Source organism: Rhinatrema bivittatum, chromosome 4 (genome assembly GCF_901001135.1).
Source record: "Rhinatrema bivittatum chromosome 4, aRhiBiv1.1, whole genome shotgun sequence".
Taxonomy (NCBI): Eukaryota; Metazoa; Chordata; class Amphibia; order Gymnophiona; family Rhinatrematidae; genus Rhinatrema; species Rhinatrema bivittatum.
This window is the reverse complement of record NC_042618.1, coordinates 416,227,973-416,247,748: the sequence shown is the minus strand read 5'-3', so window position 1 is coordinate 416,247,748 and position 19,776 is coordinate 416,227,973. Positions and strand designations below refer to the sequence as shown.

General features: G+C 43.5%; 1 protein-coding gene across 1 annotated transcript in view; it reads right to left on the bottom strand.

Annotated features, from left to right (window-relative positions):
- The window catches only part of COL7A1 (collagen type VII alpha 1 chain), a 350,074-nt gene that overhangs the window by 195,259 nt on the left and 135,039 nt on the right, over positions 1–19,776 (bottom strand). The window contains exons 26-33 of the mRNA XM_029597520.1: positions 19,329–19,475; positions 19,065–19,201; positions 17,163–17,289; positions 15,912–16,055; positions 12,477–12,643; positions 11,924–11,950; positions 6,016–6,042; positions 1,273–1,374 (exon numbers count right to left, since the gene is read on the bottom strand). Of these exons, the coding sequence (XP_029453380.1) occupies positions 1,273–1,374; positions 6,016–6,042; positions 11,924–11,950; positions 12,477–12,643; positions 15,912–16,055; positions 17,163–17,289; positions 19,065–19,201; positions 19,329–19,475 (878 nt within the window). The remainder of the gene's footprint in view (positions 1–1,272; positions 1,375–6,015; positions 6,043–11,923; positions 11,951–12,476; positions 12,644–15,911; positions 16,056–17,162; positions 17,290–19,064; positions 19,202–19,328; positions 19,476–19,776) is intronic.

Sequence of the window (19,776 nt, the reverse complement as noted above, 5' to 3'; positions counted from 1 at the left end):
CGTACCTGTCAAGGAAAAGTATTCTGCAGGGATCTGCACCTCCTTTTCCTGGGCATAACTTTTTCCCTGAAAATCAACTTGCCTGGTTTTGAGAATGCAAAACTGTACCGTGCTGCTGTCTCCCCTGGCGTAAACCAGCCCTGGGAACGCCTTGACAGAAATGCAGGTAAAGACAGGCGCATTGTAGACCAGCTCACCTGCTTTTATCCGCATAGAAGCAATTTTATCCAGGGAAATAGCCATTTATACAGGTAAATGACTTTTGAAAATTGTCCTGCCCATAAGCAGAGAGGAAATTCAGGATTTTGTTTCGTAAAGAGAAATACAAATAATTATTAATTTGTTTTAATGTTTTAAGGTTTTTCTCTGGTAGCCTGAGTTTGAGACCGAGAACTCTTGGGTTAACCAACGTGTCACTTTGATTTCTCTTGCTCCACCACCCTGCAATTACTTGTCCATGTGCCCTGCTCTAACTCTGTGGTAATATCCACCTTCTGGGAACAGGGGTTTTGTGACTAGCAGCGTACAAGGGAAAAGTTTTGTTTCTTGTTTTTCTTCTACTATTTTTTCATTTTATTTTTGCATTTTGTGACTATGATAAAGCTTTGGAGGATTGGGCTTAGTTTGTATGGACATACTATAGGAACTTATTCCTGACCCAGAAAAAAGAGGCTGGTGTAAAACATTGGATAAATCAAGTATATCCATATTTGGGATTATATATAATCCAGAAGAAAAAATAGACATGTCCTTTCCAAAGTTTTTAAGCCCAATATACAAAAGACCTAGGCACCTAGCTTTAAAAGTCTGATATACTTGGACTTGCCTGAATAAAAATCTCTCCTGCCCAGTGCCTAAATTTAGAAGGTTATAATTAAAAGGTGTCAAAATATAGGTGCCTTAAAAGTAGGTGAGGCCAAAAATGGGGCCAGAATGAAGGAACAAAGTTAGGGAACATAAACAAATTAGTTTAGAAGAGGCAATAGCTGACCTAAAAACATAGGTCCCTAAAATTGCATTCATCCCAAAATTAGGATGTCTTAGAACAGCTGAAAATAGGCACCTAATTTAAGTGTCTAAATTGAGGGGCTCAGTGCTTTTAGAATATCGGGCTCTTTGTTTCCAAGGAGAGGAATCTGATGCAATCCTAGTTGTATGAATGACCAGAATTGCTGTTTAAAAAAGGCTCAGAATTAGAATTGGAGGCAAGGGGAGGAAGACAACAGAAGATACTATTTAGCGCTTGGAATTACAGATTTTGTGACTACTTACTTTCTCTCCCTTCTCTCCTTGGATCACTTTAGCATCACCTGGGGGTCCACGTGGTCCTACAGGACCTGGAGAGCCTGGAGAACCTGGGAAACCATTCTGCCCCTACACAAAAAGTAGAGAAGCAGGTAATTCATAACCTATTGCTAGGCTGTTGTCCCACATTAAGTGTTAAGTCCTTAAAGTGATTCATTCTGATAGCGAGATTGTTAGTATATAGGGCCAGGTGGTAGGAGATAGGAGATGTAAAAGGATTCAATTTTGCATACAGATGTGATATATCATTGGCGTTTTTGTGATTATTAGGGATGTGCATTTGTTTCAAACAAATGCCAAAAATGAAAACAAAAGAAGCAATGTTTGGTTCATTCTGAATGGAATGAACCAAAAACAGCCTCCTAAAAAAGTACCCCAAACTTTTTGGGGTGTTTTCACATTTGTGGTATTTTGGGGGAAAATGGATCTCAAGTAACTCTGGCTGGGCTTCCCCAGGCCTCTGAAACCCTGCTCCCAGGCCAAAACCTGAGTTGGCCCAGCATGCCCTGGATAGGCTGGTTCTGGGCTGGCTCCATTTTTTGGCCCAAGCATGAGGGTCACAGGGGCCCAGGAAGGCCCAACCAGGGCTGTTGGATGTCTGTTTCTTTTTGCTTGGATTTTATTTTTCATGTTTAATGTTGTTTTTCAGTTTGCTAAGCAAAAAAAAAAAGATTAAATGAACCTTAAAAACACCCCCCCCCCCCATCCTCAAAATGAAAATAAACAAAAAATTGTGGGCTGTACATCCCTAATGATTGTGCTTTGTTTTAGATTATGTACACCTCTCTGTTTCTGATTTCATAATTTATAAAAGTGGTTTACAAATGAATAAAAGTGAAATAAAGAGAATGAGAAATTACTACTTACCTGTTAATTTCCTTTTCTTTAGGACAGTCAGATGAATCCAGAACAAGTGGGTTATGCACCTCCACCAGCAGATGGAGACAGAGCAAACTGACGTCACAGTATATATACTCCTGCAGTGACATCAGCCCGTCAGTATTCTCTTCAAAAGCCACTGTGTACAGACCAGCAAAAAACTTGATTAAAAACAGAGAACCATTTCAATTCTCTGCCAACAGGCAACACTGAGCTCAGATAAGAATGTAATAACATTAATCTAGGGACTGGACTAACACTTATCAGTAATCCCTGTCATACGTAGTCACAGAGGAGGACCATACAACAATCATCCGGCAGCCAAGGGAGGGAAACCGGATTCATATGACTGTCCTAAAGAAAAGGAAATTATTAGGTAAGTAGTAATTTCTCATTTCGTAGTGTCCAGTCAGATGAATCCAGAACAAGTGAGATGTGTCCAAGCTACTCCTGAATAGGGCAGGAGGCTGCCCACAGTCCAGTCAAAACCCCACGTGCAAAGGCCATGGCTTCTCAGGCCTGAATATCCAGGCAATAATACCTGGAAAAGGTGTGTAAGGAGGACCACGTTGCAGCTCTGCAATTGTCAACGGGAGACAGCAACCTAAATTCCACCCACGATACTGCCTGAGCCCTAGTGGATTGAACTCTAACTTGACTAGGTAATGGCTTGCCAGCATCAACGTATGCTGCCATGACTACTTCCTTAATCCAGCAGGCTATTGTAACCCAAGAGGCCAGTTCTCCTTATCTAGTACTGCTGTGAAAGAACAAATAGGCGATCTGTTTTCCATAACGGCTCAGAAACCTCCAGATACCAGATGATATGTCTCTTGACATCCAGGGGTCACAACAGACGATACTCCTCTCGGCTTCTTCTCTGTCCAGGGATGGCAGAGAGATGGACTGATTCAAGTGAAACTCAGTGACCACCTTCGGTAAAAAGGAAGGAACAATATACAGCTGTATCGCCCCTGGAGTCACCCGGAGGAAGGGCTCCCAGCAAGATAAGGTTTGCAGCTCAGAAACTCTCCACGCAGAACAAATTGCCACAAGAAACATCATTTTCAAGGTCAGTAACCACAAGGACAGGCTACGCATCAGTCTAAATCCGTTAAGAAATCCAAGACAAAAGTCAGACTCCATAAGGGTACAGGAAACCGCAAGGGAGGATGAAGATGTTTCACTCCTTTCAAGAAACAGGCCACATGAGGTTGAGCCAACAAGGAACCTCCATTCACTTGACCCCTGAAACAGGTGAGAGCCACTACTTGCACCTTTATGGAATTAAGGGCCAAACCTTTATTCAAGCCATTCTGCAAAAATTCCAAAATGAGCAGGATCTTGGCCTCAAACACTTGCCAAACTCACACATAGGCCAAGGAAGTGGAGAACTTTTTAGCACCCTCTCCTGCTCATTTTAGGTTCCTTTCATTCCTCTCCCTACTTCATCCTCCCCCCATATAATCCTTGATTTATTCTCTTGTATGTAAAGCATCTTCTGTTCTCTTGTATGTAAAGCATCTTCTGTGCCTTCTGGCCTACTACTTTCTAACTTAAACTCATGTTATATTTAGTATTATATACAGTTCTCATACTTTCTAAACTACTCTCGTGTTATACTTGGTTTACTCAACTATCCTATACGTTTCTACATGCCCCCATCTACCTGTGCATTTACATCCCAACCTAAGTTTGGGACACATATCATGTATTTATGTTTGTTATTGTATATTTAAATTTGCTACTGTGTATTTAAGTTTGCCTTCTCCTTCATGCCTGATGCTCTCCTTTTCCGTGCATCTTCCTCATGCACCTTCCAGTTATTCATGACCCTGTTTTTTGTAACTGCTCTTTTCCTACTTCGTTCTCCCCTGTTACATGTAAACTGGCATGATATCTCTCATGATGGTCGGTCGGTCAAGAAAAAACAGTAAATAAATAAAAATAACCAAAATGGAAATCACTGCCACTGAGTATCCACGTTTCAGCAATCAAGCCCACTCAAGGGCCATACCGTAAGACAAAATCAAGATGGATCTTCGTGAAGGACAGGTCCCTGCTGTAATAGGTTCCTATGCGCTGGGAGTCAAAGAGGCGAATCCACCAGGAGCCTCTGCAGATCTGCATACCACAGCCTCCTGGGCCAATCTGGGGCGACCAAGAGCACCATCCCTCTATGGCATTCGATTTTTCGAATCAATCTGCACAAAATGGGCCACGAAGGAAAGACATACAGGAACTTGTCTTCCAGCCACTCCTGCACTAGGGCATTGATCCTCAATGACTTCGAATCTCTCCTGCGGCTGAAGAATTGTGGAACTTTTGCATTGCGAGAAGTCGCCAGTAGGTCTAGGAATGGGAGACCCCAGTGATCCAGAATCAGATGAAACGCCTCATCTGACAACGCCCACTCTCCTGAGTCCAGACTCTCCCTGCTGAGAAGGTCTGCTCTTATGTTGTCTTTGCCTGCAATATGTGAGGCTGAGATCATCTGGAGATGCACCTTTGCCCATTCCATAAGTTGATCTATCTCCTGCGACACTTGCTGTTTCTTGGTACCTCCCTGCCAATTAGGGGTGTGCATTCATTTGCAACGTATTGGCAATCCGCAATGTATATGCCATGTTTGTTGTATTCGTGGGGGTCATAAAACATATGGCGAACCCCCACGAATACAAGTATCACTAACGAATAAACCCCCACCCTCCTGACCCCCCCAAGACTTGCCAAAAGTCCCTGGTGGTCCAGCGGGGGTCCTGGAGCGATCTCCTGCACTCGGGCCGTCGGCTGCCGGTATTCAAAATGGCACCGATAGCCTTTGCCCTTACTATGTCACAGGGGCTACCGGTGCCATTGGTCAGCCCCTGTCACATGGTAGGAGCACAAGATGGCACCGGCCGTCCATTGCTGGGGGTCAGGAGGGTGGGGGTTGTAGTTAATTAAATTTAAAGGGTTGGGATGGGGTTTATTTTGGGAAACGAATACATATGTAACTAATGAACGGATCGGGGTCCCCCAAGAACGGATGCACGGATTTGGGTCCCGACGAATAAGAATACCAAATGGGATGAATCCATCCCTGCTGCACATCCCTACTGCCAATTGATGTAAGCCACCCTCTGAAGCTGATCTCTGGTATAGGGGTGTGTGTGTGGGGGGGGGAGGGGGATGTTACATGAGGAGCCCAGATTTGGGCTGAAACTTTGATTGCCTATATTTAAAATGCTCCCCCTCGTCTGCGATTCCCCGAAACCCTGATTCTTTTAAATCCACTCTCCCTAAGGCTCAATACCGTAAACACCCCTCATGTCCCCCCATTGCCATACTTTCTCTCCGACGCGGTAAAATGATACTCTCGCAGCCCCACCCTCAATAAGATCCCAGGCTAATCCCACCCTTCCGGAAACTCACCTCATGATTCTGGAGGGTCTTCCCCTTCACAGGCAGGAGGGACACGTTTCCCTCCTGACAGTACCTCAAACCTATGCCAAATGACGCCGCCTGTTACTAGGCGAGGAGAACATGTGCAAACCCCTCCAGTCCCTTTCATCTCCCTTTTCCCTTTCTGCCATTCACTCTCTATTTCTCTTTGCTCCATGTTTCCTTCTGGGCCATAACTTGATCTGCTAATATAGCAGAACAAACTATTCTCAGCACACAGCACTGATTACTGCATCTCTAAATATGATATTTTCCATCCTAACCAAAACAGGTAGCAGGTGGGTTACATTTCCCACTTTGAAAGTATTGTGTGATGCCTCTGAAGGATACTGTGATTTTATACATGGTGAAATAGATTACATTTAACAAAAATGATTTAATACTTACGTTTTCTCCTTTTTCTCCTTTTTCACCCTGAAACACCAAAAAACAAAATGTGATTGAATGATGCACCCAGGATAGTGTTATAATGAATTCACTGCTACACACAAGTTGCTCATGCAGTCCAGCCTTGGTATAGTGCAGGGCTGGCCAAACTTTCACACATCAACAGCCAAAACCCAGAATTCACTGTAGCAGAGAGCCACCATACCTTTCGAGGGGTACATAAGAACATAAGAACATGCCATACTGGGTCAGACCAAGGGTCCATCAAGCCCAGCATCCTGTTTCCAACAGTGGCCAATCCAGGCCATAAGAACCTGGCAAGTACCCAAAAACTAAGTCTATTCCATGTTACCGTTGCTAGTAATAGCGGTGGTTATTATCTAAGTCAACTTAATTAATAGCAGGTAATGGACTTCTCCTACAAGAACTTATCCAATCCTTTTTTAAACACAGCTATACTAACTGCACTAACCACATCTTCTGGCAACAAATTCCAGAGTTTAATTGTGCGCTGAGTGAAAAAGAACTTTCTCCGATTAGTTTTAAATGTGCCCCATGCTAACTTCATGGAGTGCCCCCTAGTCTTTCTACTATCCGAAAGAGTAAAAAACCGATTCACATCTACTCGTTCTAGACTTCTCATGATTTTAAACACCTCTATCGTATCCCCCCTCAGCCGTCTCTTCTCCAAGCTGAAAAGCCCTAACCTCTTTAGTCTTTCCTCATTGGGGAGCTGTTCCATTCCCTTTATCATTTTGGTCGCCCTTCTCTGTACCTTCTCCATCGCAATTATATCTTTTTTGAGATGCGGCGACCAGAATTGTACACAGAATTGTACACAGAATTGTACACAGTATTCAAGGTGCGGTCTCACCATGGAGCGATACAGAGGCAACCCTCCAAAAGAAAAGGCCAACTCTCTCTCTCTCAGACATAAAGAGACACTTACACACATCCCTTCTACTCTCTCTCTTCCCCAGACACAGAAGCGTGAATACACACATACAACCCTTCCACACTCTCTCTTCTCCCAAACACACACACACCCCTTCTACTCTCTCTCTCTCCCAGACACAGACACATATACATACAATCCTTCCACTCTCTCTCTCCCAGATGCAGAAGTGCGCACAAACAAACATAAATCTTACACACTCTCTCTCTCCCAGATACACACACAAACACACCACTTCCACTCTCTCTCTCTCACAGACACATATACATACAATCCTTCCACTCTCTCACTCCCAGATGCAGAAGTGCGCACACACAAACATAAACCTTACATACTCTCTTTTTCCCAGATACACACACAAACACACCACTTCCACACTCTCTCTCTCCCAGACTCAGACACACACAACCTTTCCTCTCTCTTTCAAACAAACACACACATAACCCTTCCACTCGCTCTCTCTCCCAGACAAACACACATAACAAAACCCTTCCACTCTCTTTTCCCCCAGTAAAAACACACACAAAAATCTTCCACTCACATTCTCTTTCTCTTTCTCCCAGACACACACAAAACCCTTCCACTCTCTCTCTCTCAGACACAAAGACACACACACAGAGTCAACACTCCATTCTGAGTCCTATGAGTGTGGCGATCCTCCCTATTAATAGCAGCTGGCTCAGGCAGAAGTTGTAAGATTACCACCTCCAACTGAGCCAGCTGCTGAGAAGGGAAAGGATCACTGCTTTTAGGAGACAGACAACCCAGTTGTGTGCTCATCAGCAATTGGGAGCCACATGTTAACCTCGAAAGAGCCGCATGTGGCTTGCAAGACGCTGGCTGGCCACCCCTGGTATAGTGTTTTAGGAATGTGAACTCTGCGCAGGAGGAAGTTGTGACTGCACTGACTCTGCTCTGAAAGAGTCCCTTTGTGTCTGCATTGTTTAACTACTGATACCTCCATCCCTGGCTGGCTGCATATATAAGTAGCGCACGGAGTTAATTTTGGGTGATTGTAGAGGCACCAAGGTTAAAAAAAACCACAAAAAACAGATCATCTAGCCAAGAATCTTACAACCTCTAACCACACACAGTGTCATGGTAGGAGTACATGGGAGAGAGGGCAAGGACCGCTCTTTGGGCTGCCCGTGCCAGGCCAGATTTTTTTTCTCTTTCTGTTCACGTCTTTGCCATGGTGGGTAAGATATCCAGACAAATCTTTTGAATATGGACCTCCTGATGATCCTACTTCTTGTGCTGCCTTGACCAATTCACTCAGGGCAAGGAGGATAGGGGCTTAATTTCCAGTAGCCTGTACGGCTGCAAAGCAAGTGGGGAAGAAGGGGGGGGGGGGGGAGGGGATACTTTTCTACCCATGCACCTTCTAGGCAGTTCCCAAAGGGAAACAATGTGGATAGTTTCCCATTGAATAAGGCTTATATGTACACATTATGCCCGCATACGTGGACCCACTTTCTTTACATTTAGTGACATGGGGGCAAAACAGCACAGATACCTATGTGTGCGTATACTGTTTACTCTCCCAACCTAAACACCGTCCCCACTCACCCCCCCCCCCCAGGTACAGTTCTTTTTAATCCGACTCAAAGGATGCATGTTGTGAAAGCTTGGGTGAGCTTTTAGCTGCTTGGAGATGGACAATTTTCATCTAGGGTAATTTAGCTGGGAAACTACATAGTTATCTGACAAAATCCCTTTGAAGACGGTGCTCTTCAGCTCTCTGTGCTCAAATTTAGAATGTCAATTGTCTCAGTGAGGGGCACTGTAACCATGTGAATAATCATGTAAAGAGTTGAACATGCTCAAGAGCATGAGCCCCTGTGCCGCAATGTGACCTGTGCAACCCCGGAGCTGGCCATGGTCCATGCCACTGGCGGAAAAAAACGCATCCAGGCATGGGCTGGCTGAAACAGGAATACTCTTGGCTTGGAAACAGGAACACTCAATTTGGAACAGGAACGTTTGGATGACCAAAACGTACCAGGAACTGAGACCCAGCAATGCAATGCTGGTCTCAGGGGTAGCCCTCCAGCCACTCGAAAGCCCTTTCAAACTGCAGATGCAAAGCGGTTTGTGCACGAGGACAGACAAAGGCTGAAGACTTAGAAGAAGACTCTGGAGATGTGGACAAGATGCTAAAGACTTGGAACAAGATAAAGGCTCAGGATTTGGAACTAGACAAAAGCTCAGGACTTGGAAACATGACAAAGGTTCTGAGAGAGCCTGGTGCCGCTGCGCACCCTAAACAACCCCAAGGCTGGATGCGAACCACGCCAATAGCGGCGCAGGCACTGGACTGAAAGACCTGAAACAAGACAGAAGCTGGAACTAGAACTCTGAAGACCAGGAACAGGATTCAGGAACTCAAATTCAGGAACTTGGACTCAGTCTCAGGAACTCGGACTCAGACTCAGGAACTCGGACTCAGACTTAGGAACTCGAATTCAGAAATTGGAAGACTCCAAAGACTAGACCAGGACTCAGAAGACATAGGAACACGATGAGAGACCAAGAACATCACAGGAACGAAGACTTGGAGGACCTCCAACAATGAAGACAGGAAACAAAAGATCTTGCAAAGGCCAGAAGCAAAAACTGAAAATCCCTTTTATAGGGCTGCCAGGAGATGACATCATCAGGAGGTGCTGTGGCACTTCCCGTCGTGGGTCCTTTAAATCCTGGATGTACACTCGCGCTTAGCCATGCCAGCAGGAGCAGGAGCCGTAGTGGCGGCGTTCTGCCACAAAGCCGGAGAAGACTCCCCGCCAGGAAGCAGCAGTACCAGAAAGACTGCGGCACCCACCCACATAGGGGATTGGGGGCAACTTTCCAGCTGCAGGTAGAGGCAGCAAGACACAGGCAGCATCAGGAGGTGAATGAGTCACTCACAGGACCCTCCTGTGAATGGAATGACAACATGCTCGCAGCACCAGGCAAGTATTTATTTATATATTTAAAATTATTTATAGCCCACACCCTCCAAATATCAGGATGGCTTAAAAGAGGGTGAGGGGAAACTTATAACAGGATTTAGGCGTCATTGCTTAGGGGGAAGAAACACTATGTTTTGGAGTCTTTGCTTGGGGTGAAGATAGGGGGAGAAAAGGAGAGGCATAATATAGTTAGAGGACTTCTGAAGTGGTTAGTCACTGACAGATGTAAAAACCGCTGTGAACAAAAATGTTTTAAAAGGTTTCTTGAAGTCTTTAGAGTCTTCTGTACTGTGGAGTTGCAAAGGAAGTGAGTTCCAGAGGATGGGTATGGAAAATGCTCTTTCCCATGTTACTGAGAGACGTGCCTGACTTGGATGCAGAATATCAAATAAATGCTGGCTGGGAGATCGGCACATTCTAGTGGGAGTGTAGAGTCTTAGGGTAGCAAATCACCAGGGTGGCGTATTAAATATTATTATTACCGACGTTAAAGTGAATTTAAATTATCTGTCCACTAGATGGCAGTAGAAGCAGTCATTACACTATTTTTGAACGACTATGAGCAATAATGTTCTTTCTGTGCAACTTTTTATAAGCCAAGTTCAAATTTGTGCACTATAAGTCAGTATAATGCAAATGATATTGGGATTTCTTTTGTGCATTATGTTTTGCTATGTGCGCAATGTTCACGACCTGTGTGCACACACACACACACACATACACAGCTTAGAAGGAACAGAGATTACAAGTAGAGTCAAGTAAAGAATTATTTAACAAAAATTTGCTAATTAGTTTACCAATCCATTAGAAGTTTGCAGGTTTGTCAAATGAGTTCAGCAAATTAAAACAAAAATTATGATGGAAACCCCTGAAATAAGCAACTCCTTTAGAGCAGATTCACCCAGTTTGCAGGGCCTGAAGTGGGCAGATTCACTGTGGATTCAGGCAAAATTTAGTAAATCCTCATCAAATTTAGTCAGAATTTTGCCAGATTCAACAAATTGCCCCTAGGAACCAGGATGAAATGTACTTGGTTCAAGTTTGACCTCAAATTTTTCATGCATCCCTAATTACTGGTGCTGACAGGCTCTGTACAGTTTGCCAGGGTGCAGGCTAAGGTGAGATCTCTGTGAGCTGAAGGAACTTTAACTTCATTTTAATATCAGTAGGTGTTCCTGAGGTTGACGGTGTTATGTTTGGCGGCTTGCAGGATGTCCCTGCAAGCCACCGCACTCACCTTCTGATGCCGCACACAGTGGGCCTCCTCCCACCCGATGAAGCTTGTGCATATGGCAGGATGCCACTGGGACTCCTGCCTCTGATGCTTCTCACTAGGCAGGCTCACGCCCAGCCTTACAGCATTTAAAGAGGCCGTGGTGGGAAAAGGCCACGGCGCCCTTGGATGATGTCATCATCGATTGCCTATATAAGGGTTCACTGAACATCTGCTCTTCACCTCAGCAATAGGTCTCCTGCATCGGTTGTGTGTAGTGTATGTTGACGCTCTTGGTTCCTGCATTCCTGCTTCCTGCCATTGCCTCTCCAGCCCAGCCTGCCTTGTTTCTCCAGTTCTGTCTTGCCTCACCTCTTTGCCTTCCCTGGGACTGACTTCTAGATCTGACCCTTGCCTGGACATTGATCATTCTTATGTGTCACCTGCCTCTGATCCTTGCCTGGACATTAACTATTCTTGTTTGCCGCCTGCCCTGGCCCTGGATACTCGCCTATGCCATTTCCAAAGAGATGCTCGCTTAAGATCTGCTGACCCCCAGAACCCAAGGGATCCATCCAAGGGGAAAGGGGTTGATATAGGTGACGCTCCTATTCCGTCTGACTCCTGCGTAGCTCTGCCAGCTGTTAGTGAGGGCCTATGGGGTCTGCCCCGTAGGCTGGGCCAACCTCCCCACAGCAGTAAGGGTCCACAGATCTTAAAGATAGTTCTTACTATTTTGAATTCTCATCAAGCACATAAGAGTAGCGACGATACAATGTAACTCACCCTTGGACACTGGACGGTGCATTGCTCCTGTTTAACAGAGAAGGGAGTGAGGGAAAAGAACAGAATTCACTGTTAAAGTCTGGCTCAGGTGGTCAAAGTCACAGCATCAATTTCTGAAATTTATTACATAATATTTCTCTTTATTGTTTCATCAGGATGTTTCTAATAAATAGAGGCAGAGGGAGATACCACATGATCTTCAAGAGTAACAAGATCCCTCTGTGGTCCAGCAGACTGCTGCTTCCTGTCCCTGAGAGCTTACCAGCAACAGAGCGGAAGAGGAGAATGTCACTTTCCACCCTCTTCTCCCTGAAGAAAGAGTAAGCCCTAGCAGTCTGAAACTACCATTGGCTTCCCACTCCCATCATCTGTAAATTCTCATAATCTACCCAAAATACTACGGACAGCTAGAAACAGATATAGACTCCAGGTTTTAGGTCCATGCTGGGGAGCCATAACACTTGCATAAATCCTAGGTGCAGGGTAGGGGAGACCATGAGATGGTCACACATTGGCCCGGTTTCCTATAATGGCCACTTTTTAACTTTCTTACCTGCTGAGCTGCACTACTGCAGAGGGCGCTCATGAGGCTGCCTTCCAGCTGTGACAAGCCCTCTGAATCCTTGACGAAGAAGACGTTCTGTTGGTTTTGGTTCGTGACGATCCTACGCAGCTGCTCTCGGTCTGCTCCATCAAATCCCACAGCCAAAATTCGGATCCCTGAAGCACCGAAACAGAAGCAATCAAGAGTGGCCTTACCTCACAGCCCATCCTCATAACCCCCCCCCCCCCCCCCCCCCACTATCTTTATGGTGCAAATTTTCAAATTCTGCTTTGAAAAACCCCTAAAGCTATCTGCTGAATAAAAGCACTGAAATATAGTTTTTGGGGGCATGGCAGTTCCTTTCCACCCCCGTTGGGCTTCCAGCTCTATTGGAACAAGGGCTGGGATGTGGCACCATGAGCCTTCATTTACAAGTTTCCAGAGAATTTTCTCCTATTTTATATTCCCGCCCAACTAGTTTTAGTCCAGTCATCACAGCAACGGCCTTCGACCAGGGGCCAAGTTCCAGATCCTTCTAGAATCCAGCACTCACAGGCCTTAATTCCAGCCACTAGATGTCACCATTATCAATGACTATGATTCCTTCCCTCCCAGTGCTGTGAGTGCTTCCTCCACAGCATCCACATCCTGGGCTGACCCAGATAACAAATGACTCGAGTCGGGAATCAAATCCAGATTCCTCTGCACAGCAGCCATAGCACTGCCACTAAAATATGTACTATAAATATTTTGGATTTGTGCTTTAGGAAATTTACGGAGGCAAATTTACATCGTTATGCTGATTAATTAATCGCAACCTTCGATATAAATATTTATAAATTAACATTTTTCAAAATGAAATACATAGTAACATAGTAGGTGATAACAAAAAAAGATTATTTGGCCCATCTGGTGTGTACAGTTATAGTCAAGAAATGATACATTCAATTAGATGACATTATTCTGTTTTGAAAGATTTGTTCTTTTTATTAGAATGGTTTTATTATGATGATGTTTTATATTTCATGGTTTTATTGATTTTGTGAGGAATGGTGATGTTTCTGTTTTTCAGTTCTTGAATGATTTATTTTATTTATTTTTAGTTTTTATATACCGATCTTCCTACATTAGATGCAAATCAAACCGGTTTACAATGAACAAAAAACTTGCCTATAGGCATTACATGGAACCATGAACATCTATGAAACCTTAAGTAACATAGTCAGAGAAAAGAATAACCAATTAAACAATGATATACAGAGTCTGGCTTGTTGCGGTTTTCAATTGCATGTTTCTATTTATACCTTATAATCACTTTTTTTCTGTATTTGGTGAGAATCTGCCTGTGTTCTGCATTTGTGACTGAAGTAAGGTATTCTACTAGTGCATAGTTTCTTTGTAGGGATCTATAGCAGCCTGGCTTGTTCTGTTTTCCTAATAGGTGGTGTATTGGTGTTTAGAGTCTGGAGTAATATTTGCAGTGTTGCCTTTTCTTAGGTAAGGTTGTTACTGCTTGAGTACTGGCAATTAGTGCTGTTTTGGTTTGGGAGGGTTTACTATATTATAATTTGTTCATTCATGACTTTCTAATGGGCAAGCTGACACCCAACACATGTCACAATAGGCCTAATATTAAATGGGCTCCAAGTGTCTTTTTTTGCAAAGTTTTCTAGTTTGCACCACAACAGTATGTGTAAATGGAGAGGCCAATATTCAAAATGGCACTCAGCTGGATAAATACTACTAATCCAGCTGAGTGGCACCTCTGAATATCTGGCTACAGCTAAGTTTTTAGCCAGCTAAGTCAAGGGCAGAGAATGGGTGGTCAGTGAGGATTCAAGTTAGCCCGATATGTTAACCAGCTAACTTGATATTCAGAGTTAGCCAATTTATTCAACTAACTCTGGTCGGGCCATAGGGCTGTCCTAAAGTTAGTCAGATATATTTATCCAGTTAACTTTAAGATAATAGATGTATTCAGCGGCGTGGCTACGTCACACTAGTTAACCAAATAAGTATATCCAGCTAATTAGCAGAGCCATAGCAGCTGAATGTGGGCCTCATAATATACGTGCTGTGATATTTTTACCTCAGAAGAGTATATTTTGAATCTATTATAACTGCATAATTTTTCATTTGTATTTATTTATTTTATTTAAAGTCTTTTCTATACCGTCGTTAAGCTAGGTGCAGTCACAACAGTTTTTAATTGTGTGTGGGGAAGGGTCATGCAAGGCTGTAAGCTTTGCCTAGTGAACCTAATATCCTTGCACTGGCCCTGGGATGGCAGTGGTGGGTAAAGAGGTGCGATATCAAGTAAAAAAGACAAAATAGAGGGTAGGAGGGACAGAGTTGGTAGTGGGCTGCATATTTAAAATAAAGAGTTAAGTGGAAAGACATACACAAAACATTTACTCTTCGGGTCCAAGTGTTCAGACTTTTCACAGTTGAAAGTTGGCAAACCTAGCCAAACCCCCCCCCCCCCCACCTATCTCTGCCTCCCATTTTCCTCTGCTCTTCCCCTTAGTCCCATTCTTTCCCTGATCATCCTCTGCCCCAACCGGCACCTCTAAGCTGGTTGGGTTGCAGCTTAAATACCAGCAGCACCTTCCTTCTGCAGCTCTGCAGTGAAACATCCTGTGTTTGAACTGTGAGTCTCTGCGGTTAGAACTCTGTGGCCCCATGCAGTTCTAACAGCAGATGTTTGAACCATGTGGGGCTCCGTAGATACAGAGCCCCACGGTTCCAAAGGGGATGTTTCACCACAGGCTGCCGAGGGGAGGAGGCACTAGTGCTTTAAGTTGCAGCCCGACTGGCTTAGAGGTGCCAGTTGGGGTAGAGGGAGAGAAGAGACAGTGTAGAGGAAGAGGAGAGGAAAGGGAAGGTTGAAGAGCAGGGGAAGAGCTGTTACTGAAGTGACACCAGAATCTGAATTTTGGTTTTGTATGGTAAGTTAGTTTGTATGGTAAGTTAGTTTGTATGGTAAGTTAGTTGGAGACTGCATCCCTTTTGAGTACCTTGATGGTGGGAAAGGGCCATCTCATCCCTTATCTTAGGCAGCAGATGCCTTGAGCTGACCTTCACTGCCAACACCACTGATAAAGTAAAGCTCCTCTACCGCTTCAGGCTGCAAACACTCTGAACTGTCTTCCCCAGCGTAACATCATCATTAATGGCTGGCTCAATGTAATGTGGATTAGCTTGTCAAAGGGGACAATTTGGGCCCAGTCTTTGTTGTTAATGTCAGACTGAGGAGGCAACTCAGAAGGTAGGTCACATGGCAGCAGTAAACTTTGTGGTGCACCACCAACTTCAGTAGTCACCCTATACCCTTGATCCAGGCTGCTCAGAAAGATATTGCCACTTTCGCTGTAGCTGCTTCCCTTGAGCACTTTAAAAGAAAAAATTGTAAGTAGCAAAGGCAGCAGGAGAAAGAGAATTTACCAGTTGCCTTTATTGCTCTAGCAGGCTCTAAGACATCATCGCTGGAGCGGCCATCTGCCAGTATCACCAGTATCCCCGGCACACCTGGTCTCCTTCCGAAGCTGGGAGTAAATATGTAATTCTTACTATATTCTATGGCTGCACCTAGAGAAGAGAAAGGTTTTCAGATGAAATGTAAGTGGCAACCACAGTGGATTAAAAATCCTCATTCCTCTCCTGAAAGAGAGCAGCAAAGAGCCCATAGCCCTGACCCTTCCAAGCAGACCACGCTATGTCCATAGAAATGAAAGCCCTTATCTGACTTTCTGTCAATAGACGGGCAGAGGCCAGCTATTATACTAATTGTCTTTCAGAGCCACAATGCAAGCTTCCAAGAGCAAGATATTTCCTCATTTATAACTCTTTTTGTTCAGATGTCTGCTAAGAATTGACGTCACTGTTCATAGACCCCCTGAACTTTTATAAATCAATGAACATATGTATAAAGGATCCTCTGTGTCATATGCGCCCTATCTCTTAGTTTCCTATTGCAAGATCCTATGATATCCTCCCTCTCCTGAGTCCTCATCCATTGCAAATCTCTTATGGCCTATGTCTGACCCTCTATTGCAAGTCCCCCATGACATCTCCTTAAACTGTTGCAAATCTCTCCTATAGACCTCCAGTCTCATGAATATGTCTTGGTTCTAAATGCAAGTCTCTCATAACATTCCCTTGTTGTCTGTTACATGCTTCTGCACTTCCCTTCCCCCTGCTCTCTTTCCCTTATTCCTGAGTTCCATGTACACTGGGGCATTTTGTTCTAATCAAGTTTCTTCAATGAATACCCAACCCAAATGATGCTGAGCTTTGTAGCCCTGCTTCCAGTGTTATGCCACATGCACTGTTTTTCTTTTATGATTTATAGCTGTATAATAACTGGTTTTCATTTGATTGATTTAGACTGATTTTCCTAGTTCTCTTTTGAGGGGAAGCTAATGTAATCATGGCTAGATGGGATTAGTCTGCGTCCATCTAAAATAGATCTAATGGCAATGCTGCACCAACAGGTCTGCACATCTCAAAATGCTTTGTAATGAAAGATGGAAAAACAGAACATGAGCAAAGGTTTGTAGTGCTCATGATCATGTCATGGCATCTCTATAATGACTTGACCATACTGGCCTTCAAATTCCAGAACCTCCCCAGTACCCGTCATACACATGACAAGAAAGCCCTTTCATGACAAAAAAGCCTTTTCAGAAGATCTACCAATAGATGTTCCACTGGGTTCTTCAAATGGGATGTTTTGGATTTGCTGCAGGACTGCAGTTTCATCGCTGGAGCGATTCAGCAAGATCCAAGGACGTCCCCTGAAGCTGTAAATGACCAGACCCACCTGTGTCAGAACAAGAAAAACAGAGTGAGTGATACTGAGTAAGAGTCATTTGTATAATGCCGAGGAGAAAACGGAAAAAGAGAACAAAAGAAGAGTGAGCCCAAGAGAAGGAAAGCAGTAGAAATCAAATGCAGCTCGAAATAGACAATGCAAGGGCAAGAAAAGAGTATAAGAATGCAGACCACTCATAAAGACCATGAGGTCCATATTCAAAAGCATTTAGCTGGCTAACTTAATATTTGGGCACCTATCTGACTAAATTCTTGGAGGATAATAAGCTAGGTGGCTAGAACTTAGCCAGATAAGTTAGGGACATTCAGGGGGGCATAACTGGGAGGAACGGAGTTAGCCAGCTAAGTTAATTGGCTAACTCCAATATTCACAGTTAGCTGGCTGACTTCACCAGCTAAGCCTGGTGAGGCCAAATAGCTTAAGATGGCCAGTTATAGTCAATAGTGTGGCTGCACTATTGAATATGCCTCCAAGGTTAGCCGGATAAGTTTATCTGGCTAACTTTGCTATCCGGACTGTGTCTGAATATGGACCTCCATTAGTCCTTTTCAATTCTTAGAAACTGTTGACTACAAATCAAAACTCTTATTGAAGAGTTTAGATAAATGAGATGCTGATGGAACTGAGGATCCATTTTTACTAGCTATTAGGCTCCTTAGACAGTATGGGAGTACAAATACTATTTTCCACTTAGATTAGTGCTCAAATGAAGAACTCAACTGTATGCTATAATGTCTCTCTTTCTCCCTACTCCTTGGTCTCTCATATTGATTATTTTTCATATTGTTGGTTTGGCGTTTTCCCTTTCTTTTTAATTATTATCTGCCTTTTTCTCTTACCTCTCACAACGCACACATGCACAGTTTACCTTCTTTGTAGCGTATCTACTAGTTTAATGCTGCATTTACAAAATCAAGTCTATGTCTCCAACATAAAAGAAGCGATAGACCATTGAAAGTTCATAAGTGGCTTTGGAAGAAACAACGAAAGATGGACTAACTACTAAGATCTACATTATTAATATTATTATTTCAAAATAACAATAATGACAGTATTAAGTACCATTTTATTTCTATAGGGGGTCCATTTTTTGCCGTTGTGTGGTTTGGCTAGTTATCCAGATAAACATATCTGGCTAACTAGCAGGGTACATTCAGTAGCACAGTCTCGCTGCTGCATATATCTGACTATCTTAAAATTAGCCAGTTATGTCTAGTTGGCTAACAGTCCGACCAGTTAGCTGCAGAAGTTAAGCAGCTAACTCTGCTCCTCCTCAGAATGCCTTTTGCCTGCCCACAGAATGCTCTCTTCTTATCTGGCTAAATTCTATCCGGGTAACTATTACCTAGCTAGAATGTAACCGGATAAGAGTTAAATATAGATGAGTAAGCCATGTAGCTAGATAACTATTATGTTAGCTGTCTAAATGGCTTTTGAATATGAACCTCATAGTGTCTAAATATCCTTTCAAATGAGATCAAGTTGAAAAAAGTGAATCTCTCTAGTAGGCAGTAGCTTTTAAAGCATCAGGGCTTCAGTGGATTGGCACTACTTCTATTAGCTAATCTAGTGGCAAGGATCTTTTTAGCTAACTTAAGAAAAATATTATCTTTAGAGAGTGAGGACTTTGGTTTCAGTTTCAGGTGCATCAAATTCTAGTGAGATGCACCATAGACAGAAGAGATACAATTAACTGTCAATATAGACTCTAGGATATATATCTATAGTTTAGAATAATAATGAGAAACACACATCCCTATTACCTGGGTAGCATCAGGCCCCAGTTGTCCTAGTGAAGAAACTATATCAGCAAGGAAGCTTTTCACAGCTTCTTCGTTGTAAGCATTATCCCGGGTTCCATGCACCAGAAAGACGATGTCTGCCCGACCTTTCCCACACACTAGAAAAACAAACATGAATGTTCTAAAGAAGAAAGAGGGGGATTTCAGAGAGAATCTTTTCACTGATCCCAGAGGAGATGACCACTCTGGATCTGAATGTTATATTCTGTGCATGGCCACTATTACCAGTTCTAGCAGAGATGAATGCCGGCTCACTCTCTCTGTTTCCAACAATAGCTGAAACTTGGATTTCATAGCGACCACCTGGCTGTGGATTGTCAATGTCATAAGAGTTAAGGTTCCCTCCAATCAGACGACTTGTCTGAGGACCACCTGTTAAAAAGAAAAATTATATGAAGAAGCATTACCTAGACATGTTTTTAGGTCATTGAATAGGTCTTCTCACTACCACCATCTAGCAAGAGATATAACTGAGCAAGATTTCTTACTCAGTTTAGATGATGTGCTTTATCCATCTGCAGCACCCCTTCTTATTACATTCTTGGGTCTTGCCTGGCCATATCATACAAAACTGTAGTGTATTTTAGCAATCTGGATAGAAATTTGTGCGATGTGATACTGAGATAGTCAAATCTATTGCATTCATTATGCATAGGTCTTTAGAGATAAAATG